Source organism: Erythrolamprus reginae, chromosome 3 (genome assembly GCF_031021105.1).
Source record: "Erythrolamprus reginae isolate rEryReg1 chromosome 3, rEryReg1.hap1, whole genome shotgun sequence".
In the NCBI taxonomy this organism is placed as follows: Eukaryota; Metazoa; Chordata; class Lepidosauria; order Squamata; family Dipsadidae; genus Erythrolamprus; species Erythrolamprus reginae.
This window is the reverse complement of record NC_091952.1, coordinates 8,491,514-8,507,749: the sequence shown is the minus strand read 5'-3', so window position 1 is coordinate 8,507,749 and position 16,236 is coordinate 8,491,514. Positions and strand designations below refer to the sequence as shown.

General features: G+C 43.1%; 1 protein-coding gene across 2 annotated transcripts in view; it reads right to left on the bottom strand.

Annotated features, from left to right (window-relative positions):
* The window catches only part of LOC139163587 (peroxidasin homolog), a 128,936-nt gene that overhangs the window by 7,794 nt on the left and 104,906 nt on the right, over nt 1-16,236 (bottom strand). The window contains exons 18-22 of one of the 2 annotated variants that reach the window (XM_070744445.1): nt 14,276-14,410; nt 12,934-13,142; nt 8,051-8,165; nt 4,941-5,025; nt 1,890-3,558 (exon numbers count right to left, since the gene is read on the bottom strand). In XM_070744445.1, the coding sequence (XP_070600546.1) occupies nt 3,460-3,558; nt 4,941-5,025; nt 8,051-8,165; nt 12,934-13,142; nt 14,276-14,410 (643 nt within the window). In that variant the 3' untranslated portion in view covers nt 1,890-3,459. Of the gene's footprint in view, nt 1-1,889; nt 3,559-4,940; nt 5,026-8,050; nt 8,166-12,933; nt 13,143-14,275; nt 14,411-16,236 lie in introns of those variants that run through there. The other variant, XM_070744446.1, reaches the window with a different exon arrangement.

Here is a 16,236-nt window from a genome sequence, read left to right as displayed (position 1 = left end):
GCCCATTTTCTAGGCTGCTTTGGCCCATTATCAAGCATTTTTCCAGCCTATTTTTATGCTTCTTCAGACTATTTGCCTTCCTCCCCCCCAAAGAAAACCAGCAGAACAAAAAGCCTCAAAGTGAGCCAGAAAAAGCCTCAAAATGGGCTGAAAAAGGCCCAGAAAATGAGCCAAAAAAGCTTTGAAAACTGGTTGGAGAAAGCCTCAAAATCAGGGCAAAGAAAACCTCAAACATGACCCCCAAAAGCCGCAAAACCGGACCTGAAAAATCAAGCTGAAAAAACATTGAAAATGGGCAGAAAACAGGCCCCAAAATGGGTTGCACATTGGCCAAATTTTTTTGTTTCGCTTTCCTCTTCAAAATTGAGGTGTGTCTTATAGTCAGGTGCATCTTATAGCCCGAAAAATGCAAGGTGGGCCAGAGTCGGTCTTTGCTTTCAGTAATAGAGGTTCATGTTGAAGCCAACCTTCAAAAGCACCAATCCCTTTATCTTTTCTTCCTGGCTCTGTATATACAGTGTTCCCTCGATTTCCGCGGGGGATGTGTTCCGAGACCGCCCGCGAAAGTTGAATTTCCGCGAAGTAGAGATGCGGAAGTAAATACACCATTTTTGGCTATGGACAGTATCACAAACCATTCCTTAAGACTTTAAACCCCTAAATTACCATTTCCCATTCCCTTAACAACCATTTACTCACTATTATTACTGGTACTCACCATTGAATAAGACACTTAGTGATCCTGATATTTATAAACATAATTATTTATTAACAGTTATTATTTTTTTTGTCATTTATTTGCAAAAAATATTAGTTTGGTGATGACATATGATGTCATTGGGTGGGAAAAACCGTAGTATAGGAAAAAAACTGCAAAGTATTTTTTAATTAATATTTTTTGAAAAACCGTGGTATAGGCTATTCGCGAAGTTCGAACCCGCGAAAATCGAGGGAACACTGTATACCTCGTGTATGAACCACTTGCATCTCAGTCTTTCCATCTTGGCTGGAACATATCTCACCACAGCTGGTTTGGTGAAGGAGAATAATACATTCTGCTGGATCCAGAGCCATCTGTGGACCAACTGTGTATTGCATGATCACAATGCAAACCCGTCTTTTTTGAGGAGCAATGTGGCAGAGGAATTAAAAAGGCTGTCCAGAGTTCGAGGAAGAGTTCAATTAAACACTGTGAGCAGTTTACGCTGTGAAGAAATTAAATTCCCTGCTTGAGATGATCTCAAGATAAACTGAAAATAAGTGCAATAGGGGCAGTGATGGGTTCTAAATCCCATCGTTAATGGTTTGTGTGTGTGTGTGCGTACATGCGTGGCGCTTCTAAACATTCTCAAGTGTCCAGGGTGGGTGGGTAGAGCCTCCCACCACTACTGCTACTTGTTTGTAGAACCGTGCTGTACCAGTACCGACCCACCAGTGAATAGGAGCATGTGTTTTTCCTCCCAATTACTGTGATCACCCCCTAGAATAGTGCCTCCTTTTTCAAGCCCCACATTTCAAAAACTAGAGTGGAAAATGGAAGCATTTAAAAGGAGGGACAAAATGATAAGTGTGGTGGGTTGATAGCTAACTCTCTACATGGTATTTTTCAAACTCGGCAAGATTTCTTGCTGTGGAATTTTGAGAATTGAAGTCTACACATTTTAAGCGGGGGAAATAGGAAGATGCATGGAGGGTTATAAAATTATCCACAAAATACACATTTGAACTAGTTTAGAAGAAAGGGATATTTTAAATGGAACATCTACAAGATTGATACAGATGATCAAAAACCCTATGTGGATTGTAGACAATTCAGCTGAGGATTCTTTGTAATTTGAAGCTACATATGAATAGTTTATAAATTTAGCTACCTTTAAATGGTTTCCTGTGAATTCTCTTTTTCAATAATCCTAAGTATCTGTTAACAGAAAAGTTTGTTTGCAGGCTCTTGGCTCAAAAAAATAAAGGGAAATATATAATATACTGCTCAGAAAAATAAAGTGAACACTCAAGTAACACATCCTAGATCTGAATGAATGAAATATTCTCATTGAATACTTTGTTCTGTACCAAGTTGAATGTGCACAACACCATGTGAAATTGATTGTCAAATAGTGTTGCTGCCTGTTGTGGTTCAGTCTGGGACCCCTCCGGGAATGGCTGACCTTCTGTCGGTTTCCAGCTCAGAGGGAGAGGCTGAGGAACAGGAGGTGCAGACTGACGAGGAATCCCAGGCTGAAGAAGAAGAACAGCCAGAGTCCCACCAGGGGGAGCTCTCCCCAGCAAGCAACCTGGATTCCTTAGGGGAAAATGCTCAAGACATCATAGATATGCGACAAAGGAGAGCTAATCAGAGACGGACTCAATTGGCTAAGTATTTCCAGCATTAGAGGTCACAGCTGGGTTTGGGTGTGGTGCTCTTGGGAAAGGATAAAAGGCGGACCCACTCTTCCTGGCTTGTGGAGTTTTATCTTGGAGATTCGTGAGACCTGTCTGTGAACTTTGGTGGCTTACAATCCTGGTTTGTGCCTTGGACTATTGAAACCTTGGGGGGGGGGGGTGCCAGCAAGAAGCTTGTGGTATTGACTGGACATCAGGACCCTGCTGTAACGTATTATAGCCTGTCTGTTGTGAAGACAGGTTTTCCTTTGTGCTTATTTTTTCCAGCTATAAAATACTTTTGGCTTTTACCATAGTGTCTGGCTGTTTTTCCAGTTGGTGTTGAGGTCTGGGGGAACCCAGACAGAACACTGCCTAAGTGGACAGTTTGATTTCACAGAAGTTTGATATTGTGTTGTTTAAGTGTTTCCTTTATTTTTTTGAGCAGTGTATTTTGGACACTTTGCTATGACACCATGAAGAAATCCTAGATCTGCAAACTAAATAGGGAAGCTAAATAAAAATTTTGCAAGAGGCCAGAGAAAACGACCTCCGTTGTGACAGAGAAAACCACATGGACATGTTCATTAAGTCATTAAGGATCGTGATTTACTTGTGGGAACCTTGATCTTCCTATTTTTCCCCTGCAAACAAAGCTGAGGGTGAAGAAAGACCATCATAGGATCTACTAATACCATACAAGATCCTTTTTTTGCTTGTTTGTTTTTAGAAAAAGAACTAGGTACATGACTTAGGAAACACCAGCTGCTCAGAAATCAGTTTTACAATCCAAGTAGCACTCTTACGGACTGGTGTCTTCTACAAGAAACAATGACATCAACATGGCGATAAAGGAATCCTGATGTCCTGTCATCAATGAAGTGATGATGTCCATCGCACCACTGGGTGTTAGATGTGCATCAGTTGAGTCATTTGATCCCTGCGTCACCCCTCGTCCCATCTATGGACATCTATGGACATCAATGCTCTTTTGCACTGCTCCAGAAAACATTCCGTAAACCCGTCCTTCCTTCTTTCACCCACAGATTGTCCTCTCGCTCAAGCAGCACCTAAATGAGGTCATCTTTTTTTCTCCTTTGCTCCCTTCTCTTGACGCTTGCCATATTTGGTAGCAAGGATTCTTTGGTGACTTCTCAGTTGACCTTCCAAGCCGTTGACCTGGTAGCAAAGGGAATCAGGACAGCCATTAATAGATTAATACCAGGTGGGAAGCAATGAATGTGGCACCGATTCTTAATTTAGTGTTTTTCAGAGATGCTAGACCAGGGGTGGGGAGGGGTCAAACTCCCAGCCCCCAAGCTGGATGCATCACATGCTAGGCACGCTCACCCCTGGTTTAACAAAAGTTGTGATATGTCACGTGACAAAGACATGAGGACGTGAGTTGGACACCCCTTTGCTAGACTGTTGCCACTAGTATTGGGTTCCTACCAGTATGGGCCACTCTAGAGCTCCGGTAGGGAAAATGGAGCTGCATGCACATCTCCAGCTGACCGGTGGGTGGAAGTCGGTGCCTGCATGAGATTTGACTTCTGCACATGCAATGTAACGTGAGGATGTTCATGTGTGAGACGTTCCACCAATTTTTGTTGACTTCTTTGTTTCCGCTCATGGGTCGAAGGGAAAGAACCACCAAAAATCAGCGAAATTGCTCATGTTAGAACGTTGTCGCGTGAGATTTCATTTCCTGCACATGCACAGATGCCAAATCTCACACAGGGGCAGGCGCACGCTGGTCACCAAGAGCTGCACGCACATCCGCACAGGTATCGGCGGTAACAAGGAACCCTTGCCTGGTTGCCCCAATGGCCTCCTTGATAGCATGAGGGAAAGTGCAGTTTAAGACACGCAGAGGGTATAAGATTGAGGAAGGCTGCAGTAGAGATGCTCCGAAGAATTGATTTGATGATTAGAGCCCCACATGGTTTATGTTAACGTTGGCAAGATTTTTGCTAAGTCCAAATGATAAAGGTCACAGAGCCAGGCATATCAATATACAACTCATAATAAATGGTGATTTATAATTTAAAATGCAATAATTTTGTATTAAATTTATATGCTGCCCGTCTTCTTGATACAGCAACTCTTGGCGGCTTACAGAAACCTCAAATTCCCTGTGAAGTTTTGGATAGCCTTCTCTGATGAAACAACAAGAATCCCTTACAAATATCCCTTACGAACAGAGCCGGATTGGCGCAGTGGGTAGAGTGCAGTACTGCCGGCCACTAAAGCTGACTGCTAGATCTGCAGGTCAGCGGTTCAAATCTCATCCCCGGCTCAAGGTTGCCTCAGCCTTCCATCCTTCCGAGGTGGGTAAAATGAGGACCTGGATTGTGGGGGCCAATATGCCGGCTGTTAAAAAGTGATATTGTTAACATGTTGTAAGCCGCCCTGAGTCTAAGGAGAAGGGCGGCATAAAAATCAATCAATCAATCAATCAAACAAACAATCAAACAATCAAACAAACAAACAAACAAACAAACAAACAAATGTCAAGAACTTTGAAGCAGAAGGTGATATAACGCAGATCAGCAAGGTACCTGTTTCCGAAGAGAAAAAATAGTTTGTTCAAGTTCCTTCACTAAAGATCTGAGGTCTTCTGGGTTCACAGGTGATTCTTCAACCCTAATAAGAAGTGAATAAAAAGCAAGACTAGAACTTTGCTCAAGTGCATGGGTGACAGAGTATTTACCTGGGAGTTGCAGGTAAACCTAGAGGAGAGATATCCTGCTTAGGGCAACCAAACGACTATTAGGTGGAAGCAAAGGGTTGAAGAAAATGCTCACTCTTTGAAATTGAAACAGATGTCCAAGTGCCGCCCCTATGTTGGTTGAGGCAGGCAGGATTCCCTTGAGTGCCATTTGTTGGGGGTCAAGGGAAAGGGAGGGTCTTGCCTTCTCTTTCTGCTCAAAATCCCCAAGGACAATTGGTGGGCCACTGTGTGACACAGAATGCTGGACTCGATGGGCTTTTTCCTGATTCAGCATGGCTCTTCTTATGTTCTTATGAAATTATAACCTTATTTTTTTATTTTTATCCCTTGTGTGCCTAATCACACGTGGTCAATAATTCTATTCTATACCTATTCTGCCCACTTTTCTTATTTTTATAAATAGCTCAAGGCAGCCAAACATTCATAATGCTGCTTCCTCGTTCTATTTTCCCCACAAAAAGAACAGCCTATGACGTGGGTTGGGTTGAGAGAGAAGGATTCTCTCGTAACCCAACCTTTGGACAGGGAGTCATTGCTCACAATCGCTCATGCCCTCATCACCTCCTCATCACCTCATCACCTCCCAGCGACCGATAAGGTCCCACAGAGTTGGCCTTCTCCGGGTCCCGTTGACTAAACAATGTCGTTTGGCAGGCCCCAGGGGAAGAGCCTTCTCTGTGGCAGCCCCGACCCTCTGGAACCAACTCCCCACCGGAGATTAGAACTGCCCCCACCCTCCCTGTCTTTCGTAAACTACTCAAGACTCATTTATGCCACCGGGCATGGGGGAGTTAAGATATTCCTTCCCCCTAGGCCGTTACAAGTTATGCATGGTATGTTTGTGTGTATGTTTTATTTATTTATTTATTTGTTTATTTATTTTATTTATTTATTTATTTTTTATTAGATTTGTATGCCGCCCCTCTCCATAGACTCGGGGCGGCTCACAACACAATAAAACAGTTCATGACAAATCTAATAATTTACAATTTAAAATATTTTTAAAAATCCCATTATTAAGCAGACATACATACACGCATACCATACATAAATTGTATAGGCCCGGGGGAAATATCTCAGTTCCCCCATGCCTGATGACAAAGTTGGGTTTTAAGGAGTTTACGAAAAGCAAGGAGGGTAGGGGCAGTTCTAATCTCTGGGGGGAGCTGGTTCCAGAGAGTCGGGGCCGCCACAGAGAAGGCTCTTCCCCTGGGTCCCGCCAACCGACATTGTTTAGTTGACGGGACCCGGAGAAGGCTCACTCTGTGGGACCTAATCGGTCACTGGGATTCGTGCGGCAGAAGGTGGTCTCGGAGATATTCTGGTCCGATGCCATGAAGGGCTTTAAAGGTCATAACCAACACTTTGAATTGTGACCGGAAATTGATCGGCAACCAATGCAGACTGCGGAGTGTTGGTGTAACATGGGCATATTTAGGAAAGCCCATGACTGCTCTCGCAGCTGCATTCTGCACGATCTGAAGTTTCCGAACACTTTTCAAAGATAGCCCCATGTAGAGAGCGTTACAGTAGTCGAGCCTCGAGGTGATGAGGGCATGAGTGACTGTGAGCAGTGACTCCCAGTCCAAATAGGGCTGCAACTGGTGCACCAGGCGAACCTGGGCAAACGCCCCCCTCGCCACAGCTGAAAGATGGCTCTCTAATGTGAGCTGTGGATCGAGGAGGACGCCCAAGTTGCAGACCCTCTCCGAGGGGGTCAATAATTCCCCCCCCAGGGTGATGGACGGACAGGTGGGATTGTCCTTGGGAGGCAAAACCCACAGCCACTCCGTCTTATCAGGGTTGAGTTTGAGTCTGTTGACACCCATCCAGGCCCCAACAGCCTCCAGACACTGGCACATCACTTCCACTTGTTTAGTTTTATTATAAGGGTTTTTAGTTGTTTTATTAATTGGATTGCTACATGCTGTTTTTATCATTGTTGTTAGCTGCCCCGAGTCTGCGGAGAGGGGCGGCATACAAATCCAATAAATAAATAAATAAAATTCTCTCAAAGTCATCCAACTGGCTTTCCTTTTCTAAGGTGGGACTATAACCCACAGTCTCCTGTTTACTAGCCGGGTTCCTTAGCTGCTAAAGCAATAACCACTAGACCAGGGGTCCCCAAACTTTTTACACAGGGGGCCAGTTCACTTTTCCTCAGACTGTTGGAGGGCTGGACGATAAAAAAACCCCTATGAACAAATCCCTATGCAAACTGCACATACCTTATTTTAAAGTAAAAAACAAAATGGGAATGTACTATTTAGAAGGGGGGGAAGAAGTCTGAAATTCATATATGTTTATGTTTTGTTTTTAATTTTCTTTTGTTAACATCTGATTGGCTATAAAAGGTTTTCTTGGCTTATAGAAAAATGTATAAAGAAAGAAGGAAGCACTTTGGCATAATGGTTAATAAGTTAGAAATATAATTGGTGTACTTTTCTGAGGAGGGAATTTAATTAAAAGAAAATGAATGTAACTGGATGACAAAATTAGAAAAAAAACCTTTTGCAACTTTTTTGATGATTGATATTAGTTACTAACAAAATACCGCATTTTATTCATGGAAAATTAGATGTGCTCCTGTCACTCACCCACGGGCCGGATAAATGCCTCAGTGGGCCACATGCGGCCCACGGGCCGTAGTTTGGGGACCGCTGCACTAGACCATACTGCAGTCATGTGGAATTTTTCAAACTATATCGGTCAGTCTTAGTCCGATGTTTCTCAACTAGCTTCTTCATCTGACTGGGGAATTCTGGGAGTTGAAGTCCCCACATACAGTGAAGCCGAAATTGCCTTAACCTTTCTATAAATAAACCCAGAAATGCATTGATTGTGCAAAAGGTATACAGAGTCTGAGCTTTTAAAAAGAGCCATTAAATCTTAGCTACAGAAATGTAAGAAGAAGAAGAAGTGAAAACTATACAGTACCTTGGTTCTGCTAAGGTGGCCTTGAGTGGATTTTCTTCTGGATAGCTGAAGTTGGATGACCTTTTGCTTCTGAACTGCTGAGAGAGAGCCCTTAATTGACCCCTTGTGTTGCAATCTAAGGCAAGAAGAAGAATTTGACAACTTTTGAAAAACTCATAAATGCCCCTAGCTGTCATCTTAGCGTTCTTCATTCTCTTTTATATATATACCCACTGGGACTTGAACCTGCAACCTTTGCCTTGTAAGGCAGAGAATTATCCCTCTAGGCTACAGTATCCTGTTCTGTCTGGGTTCCCCCAGACCTCAACACCAACTGGAAAAAACAGCCAGACACTCTGGTAAAAGCAAAAGTACTTTATAGCTGGAAAAAATAAACACAGAGGAAAACCTGTTCTTCCCAACAGACAGGCTATAAGACTTTACAGCAGAGTCCTGATGTCCAGACAATACAGCAAGCTTCTTGCTGGCACACCCACCCCAAGGTTTCAGTAGTCAAAGGCACAAACCAGGATTCCAAGACGCCAAAGTTCACAGCCAGGTCCCAAGACTCTCAAAGATAAAACTCCACAAGCCAGGAAGGGTGGGTCTGCCTTTTAGCCTTTCCAAAGAGCACCACACCCAAACCCAGCTGTTGCCTCTTTAATGCTGAAAGTACCTAGCCAATTGGTCCCTTCGCTGTGTAGCTCTTCTCTGTTGCAGATCAATTATGGCTTGTGCATTTTCCTCTAAGGAATCCAGGCTGCTTGCTGGGGAGAGCTCCCTCTGGGGGGACTCTGGCTGTCCTCCCTCTTCTTCAGCCTGGGATTCCTCCTCCTCGTCTGCCTGCACCTCCTGTTCCTCATCCTCTCCCTCTGAGCTGGAAACCGACAGAAGATCAGCCGTTCCCTGAGGGGCCTCAGACGGAACCACAACAATCCAATCCCTTCCGCTCTGCACCAGGGAAGGGTTACATGTATTTGTGTCGAATCACTTTGGTGTATTGAAGGAACATCACAGCTCCTTATTTGCCTTCCCTGGTGCAGAGCTGAAGGGATTGGATATTGTAGCCTAGAGGATAATTCTCTGCCTTACAAGGCAAAGGTTGCAGGTTCAAGTCCCAGTGGGTATGGCTAGCTGATGAGGCCAAAATAAGGCCAAAATAGATCTATCCTAGTCCCCCTTAATTTTCAAATTGAGCAAAAAAACATGTGACATTATACAATACATAAATCAATACAACTACATTAAAAAAAACATAGAACAAAGAAAACAAACAAACAGTGTTTGGACGTATTTGCAGCATATCCTATAGAAAAAACGGTTCCAACTATGGTAACATTCCATTATAGCTCTATTAAATTATTTGCATATGCCAGTTTTGAAAAAGAATACACATCTTAAATTATACATCTTAATATTAACAATATATTCTAATACCAGGCAATAGTTTTGTCAAATGCATGTTTTTTCTGATCTTATTTTAACCACAGTTTTTCCCTTTTTTCTCTAACCACAAATAGAACCTTTCCCAACATTTATAAAAGTCCAATTCTTCCTTATTTTTGATTTCCAATGTTAGTTTATCCATTTCTGCGCAGAATATGACTTTTTCTATGATCTCTCCCTCCTGAGGAATTATTTCCTTCTTCCAATATTGGGCATAAATTAACCTGGTCGCAGTAGTTATGCGTATAATCAAATATATTTGGTGTTTTTCTAATTTTTGCTTTCTTCATTCTCGATGCACGTAGAAGATACAGGGGGACCAGCTAAATGGATTTTATATAAAAGCATATGTTCACTTCTCTTCCCAAAAAGCTAATCTCAGACCAGCAACACCCCTTGACATTTTTGTTGGGACAAAACGCATGAGAAACTGCCACAAATTTGATATCTGAAAGGACTACATCTAAACCACACTCACCTCAACTGAGTGTGAAAGGGATCTCCGAGTCTTGGTGGATAACCAACTAAATATGAGCCAACAATGCGCAGCAGCGGCTAAAAAAGCCAACACTATCCTAAACTGCATCAACAGGGGGATACACTCCAAGACTAGGGAGGTATTAATACCACTCTATAAAGCCCTGGTCAGACCACACCTGGAGTACTGCATTCAGTTCTGGTCTCCACACTTCAAAAGAGACTTAGAGACTCTGGAAAGGGTGCAGAAAAGAGCAACTAAAATGATAAGGGGACTAGAGACCAAGTCATTTGAAGAGAGATTGCTGGAACTGGGCATGGATAGCCTGGTGAAAAGAAGGGCCAGGGGGGACATGATAGAAACATAAAACATAGAAACATAGAAGACTGACGGCAGAAAAAGACCTCATGGTCCATCTAGTCTGCCCTTATAATATTTCCTGTATTTTATCTTAGGATGGATCTATGTTTATCCCAGGCATGTTTAAATTCAGTTACTGTGGATTTACCAACCACGTCTGCTGGAAGTTTGTTCCAAGGATCTACTACTCTTTCAGTAAAATAATATTTTCTCATGTTGCTTTTGATCTTTCCCCCGACTAACTTCAGATTGTGTCCCCTTGTTCTTGTGTTCACTTTCCTAGTAAAAACTCTTCCCTCCTGAACCTTATTTAACCCTTTAACATATTTAAATGTTTCAATCATGTCCCCCCTTTTCCTTCTGTCCTCCAGACTATACAGATTGAGTTCATGAAGTCTTTCCTGATATGATTTATGCTTAAGACCTTCCACCATTCTTGTAGCCCGTCTTTGGACCCGTTCAATTTTGTCCATATCTTTTTGTAGGTGAGGTCTCCAGAACTGAACACAGTACTCCAAATGTGGTCTCACCAGTGCTCTATATAAGGGGATCACAATCTCCCTCTTCCTGCTTGCTATACCTCTAGCTATGCAGCCAAGCATCCTACTTGCTTTTCCTACCGCCCGACCACACTGCTCACCCATTTTGAGACTGTCAGAAATCACTACCCCTAAATCCTTCTCTTCTGAAGTTTTCACTAACACAGAACTGCCAATGCAATACTCAGATTGAGGATTCCTTTCCCCCAAGTGCATTATTTTACATTTGGAAACATTAAACTGCAGTTTCCATTGCTTTGACCATTTATCTAGTAAATCTAAATCATTTACCATATTACAGACCCCTCCAGGAATATCAACCCTATTGCACACTTTAGAGTCATCGGCAAATAGGCAAACCTTCCCTACCAAACCTTCCCCTATGTCACTCACAAACATATTAAAAAGAATAGGACCCAGGACAGACCCTTGTGGCACACCGCTTGTAACCTGTCTCTGCTCAGAATACTCGCCATGATAGCAGTCTACAGGTATTTGAGGGGTTGCCGCAGAGAGAGCTACCCAGCCTGAGGTGGGGGGGAAGGAGAGCGTGGGAAACACAAAGTAAATTGTCACCCCAGCAAGCGACACTGGTAAGGTTGTAAGTCGAGGACTTAACAGTTCACTTGAACAATGATGATCATCACTGGGATAGGTCAAAACTTTCCCCACTTAGAAGACACTCTTGTCAAGCTAAACACTCTTGTCAATTCATGGTTTGTGTGGTACGTATGCGCATACGATTATATAGTCCAGTCTGGGGAGTTTTATTGTTATTGCTAATGGGGTTTTATAGTTAATATTTGACTTTTATTATACTCTTGTATTGTATTGTTTTATTGTTTGAACAAGCAGGAAGAGGGAGATTGTGATCCCCTTATATAGAGCGCTGGTGAGACCACATTTGGAATACTGTGTTCAGTTCTGGAGACCTCACCTACAAAAAGATATGGACAAAATTGAACGGGTCCTAAGACGGGCTACAAGAATGGTGGAAGGTCTTAAGCATAAAACGTATCAGGAAAGACTTCATGAACTCAATCTGTATAGTCTGGAGGACAGAAGGAAAAGGGGGGACATGATCGAAACATTTAAATAAGTTAAAGGGTTAAATAAGGTTCAGGAGGGAAGTGTTTTTAATAGGAAAGTGAACACAAGAACAAGGGGACACAATCTGAAGTTAGTTGGGGGAAAGATCAAAAGCAACGTGAGAAAATATTATTTCACTGAAAGAGTAGTAGATCCTTTGAACAAACTTCCAGCAGACATGGTTGGTAAATCCACAGGAACTGAATTTAAACATGCCTGGGATAAACATATATCCATTGTAAGATAAAATACAGGAAATAGTATACGGGCAGACTAGATGGACCATGAGGTCTTTTTCTGCCGTCAGACTTCTACGTTTCTATGTTTCTATCCCAGTGATGGCAAACCTTTTTTCCCTCGGAAGGATCATCATTGTTCAAGGGAACTGTTAAGTCCTCGACTTACAACCTTACCAGTGTCGCTTGTTGGGGTAACAATTTACTTTGTGTTTCCCACGCTCTCCTTCCTGGGTCGTCCCCCCACCTCAGGCTGGGTAGCTAGGTGAACGGGTGCTGCCAGGAGCATAAATGCTGCCAGCGCCGCTTCCACCCAGGGCTTCTGCTTGCACCTTAGGCTGGAAGTAACCGCGCGAGGCTGGAGGGGAGCCCGGCAGGAGAGAGGGAAGCTCGTCCGAGGCCAGGAAGGAGGAAAGAGGAAAAAAGCAAGGAGCGCAGATGCAGCAGCAGGGAAAAATGGAGAGCTGAGCCGAGACCAGTAATCCAGGAAGTGACACCCGCCGATCAGTTGAAGCTGTGCACGCAGCTTCATTTCCGCCAATGGAACTGCGTTCCATCCCATCCTGCCTGTTGCCCACTCCTGCCCCCATCCCTCCGGAGGCTCTCTTTAAGCCAAAAACGAATTCCCAGAGCCTCTATGTGAGCCAAAAATCAGCTGGCCAGCACACACATGCACGTTGGAACTGAGCTAGGCTCTGCGTGCTCGCCATCACTGACCTATCCCAACAAAGTGTCACCTTGCTGGGATTCCCTCACCTTCGCAGCAGTCTTTCCACAAGCGCAGATCCACCTGGGGAATTTCGCTGCAGTCCACCATGCCTTGAGGGTAGGAGGCCACCTGGAAGACATCCCTCTGGAGATGCTGGATGTGGTCGCTGTTGTCACAGATGATGCGGGCCAGGGACCCCTGCTTGATTTGCGTGAGCTGGGCCGAAGTGAACACCCCTGGGTTTTCATACCAAAACCTGACGGAGAGAAGCAAAACAGGTGAGGATACGGAACATCTGGAGAATTCAAAAACAGGGAGATTCAATTATATTCTTAAAGGAATATCATTTTTTCTCTCTAGATGTTTATTTTATTTTATTTTATTTATTCGATTTTTATGCCGCCCTTCTCCTTAGACTCAGGGTGGCTTACAACATGTTAGCAATAGCACTTTTTTTTAACAGAGCTAGGCTATTGCCCCCACAATCCGGGTCCTCATTTTACCCACCTCGGAAGGATGGAAGGCTGAGTCAACCTTGAGCCGGTGATGAGATTTGAACCGCTGACCTTCAGATCTACAAGTCAGCTTCAGTGGCCTGCAATACAGCACTCTACCTGCTGCGCCACCCCGGCTCATTGTTTGTTTATTTTTGTTTTAGATGTTAGATGTTTATTAGATGTTTATTTATTTTATTTTATTTATTTATTTTGTCAAACAATTATAGGGTGGTAATTTGTACAAATAAAACATTACATAAGTAATGATAAAAAATAACAAAAGAAGACAATAGGACAGGGACGGCAGGCACAGTAGTGCGCTTATGCACGCCCCTTACAGACCTCTTAGAAAAGGGGAGAGGTCAATTGCAGATAGTCTAAGGTTAAAGGTTTTGGTATTAGGAGTAGAAACCACAGAATCTGGTAGTGCATTCCAGGCGTTGATTACTTTGTTGCTGAAGTCGTATTTTTTGCAGTCAAGTTTGGAGCGGTTGACATTTAGTTTAAATCAATTTCGTGCTCGTGTGTTGTTGCGGTTGAAGGTGAAGTAGTCGTTAACAGGTAGGACATTTTGGTATATGATTTTATTGTACAAATTACCACCCTATAATTGCTTGACAAAATAAATAAATAAATAAATGAATGAGTAAGTAAGTAAGTAAGTAAGTAAGTAAGTAAGTAAGTAAGTAAGTAAGTAAGTAAGTAAATAAATAAATAAATAAATAAATAAATAAATAAATAACCTACAAAGTCCATTCCACCTCTAAATCTGTTAACTAGCACGACCTTTCTGGCAAGGTTGATGTGGACCGACTCTCTAGCTCATCTGCTGGCTGTAAGACTGAAGAAGCTGGCAGAGAAGACTTGTTTCTGAAGAGAAATTGGGCATTACCTGTCTCCATCTCGGAGTCTTCTGAACTGGGTCACCAATAAGCACATGAGAGTCGGTCCTACTCTGGTTCCTGGGATAAGATCTTCGACCATCAAGGCTGGAAATAGGTCGATATTCTTTGTAATTCCATATAAGCTGCAGGAGCAGAGGATAAAATTAGATTTTATTGATTTATTTTGTCGAACAAGTATAGGATTGTAGTTTGTAGAAGCATAACATAGAACAGTATTTCCCAACCTTGGCAACTTGAAGATATTTGGACTTCAACTCCCAGAATTCCCCAGCCAGCAAATGCTGGCTGGGGAATTCTGGGAGTTGAAGTCCATATATTTTCAAGTTGCCAAGGTTGGGAAACACTGACATAGAAAGTAATGATTTAAAGAAGAAAATAGGACAGTAGGACAGGGACAGTAGGCACAGTGGTGCGCTTATGCGCGCCCCTTATAGAACTCTTAGAAAAGGAGAGAGGTCAACTGTAGACAATGCTTGGATGCTTGGCTGCATAGCTAGAGGTATAACAAGCAGGAAGAGGGAGATTGTGATCCCACTATATAGAGCGCTGGTGAGACCACATTTAGGGAATACTGTGTTCAGTTCTGGAGACCTCAGCTACCAAAAGATATTGACAAAATTGAATGGGTCCAAAGACGGGCTACAAGAATGGTGGAAGGTCTTAAGCATAAAACGTACCAGGAAAGACTTCATGGACTCAATCTGTATAGTCTGGAGGACAGAAGGAAAAGGGGGGACATGATCGAAACATTTAAATATGTTAAAGGGTTAAATAAGCTTCAGGAGGGGAGTGTTTTTTAAGAACAAGGGGACACAATCTGAAGTTAGTTGGGGGAAAGATCAAAAGCAACGTGAGAAAATATTATTTCACTGAAAGAGTAGTAGATCCTTGGAACAAACTTCCAGCAGACGTGGTAGATAAATCCACAGTCACTGAATTTAAACATGCCTGGGATAAACATATATCCATCCTAAGATAAAATACAGGAAATACTATAAGGGCAGACTAGATGGACCATGTTTCTATGTTTCTATGTTTCTATCTAAGGTTGAAGATTTGGGGGTTTGGGGAAGAAACCACAGAGTCGGGTAGTGCATTCCAGACAGTGGAAGAACAGCAAGGATTTTCACGGGGGTGAAATTTGTAGCTTTCAAGAAGAGACAAAGGGAAGGTTTCAGCTTTTAGATGTGGTAAGTGGATAAACCTAGCACTATATTGGACAGATATCTTGCCCATGATATTAGATTGGGAGAGTGACATTGGAGCAGCATTGGCCCAACAGGTTGAATGGAGAAGGAGGGAGGAGGAGATAGAGATGGAAGAGGAGAAGGAGAAGAAAGGAGGTGGAGACATAGTGAGAAGGAGAAGGAAGGGAGGGGGAGAAGAGGGGGAAGAGAGGAGGAGTGATAAAGGAGAAGGAAGGGAAATGGAGATAGAGGAGGAGATGGAAGCAGAAGGAGGAAGAGGAGAGGAGATTGGAGAGGGAGAAGGTTGAGATACAGAATGAGAAGGAGAAGGAAGGGAAATGGAGATAGAGGAGAAGCAAGGGAGAGGGAGAAGAGGGAAATTGGAGAGGGAGAAGAAAGGAGGTAGACACACAGGGTGAGAAGGAGAAAGAAGAGAGAGTGAGGAGAGGAAGAAGAGAGGAGATGGAAACACTGTGATAAAGGAGAACGAAGGGAAATAGAGATAGAGGAGAAGGAGAAGGAGGAGATGGAGAATGAGAAGAAGATGAGATTGGAGAGGGAGAAGAAAGGAGATGAAGACACAGAGTGAGAAGGAGAAGGAAGGGAGATGGAGATAAAGGAGAAGGAGGAGATGAGATTGGAGAGGGAGAAGAAAGGAGATGAAGACAGATGAAGAAGGAAGGTAATGGAGACATAGAGTGAGAAGGAGGAAGAAGGGAAATGGAGATAGAAGGAGAAAGAAGGAAGATGGAGATAAAGGA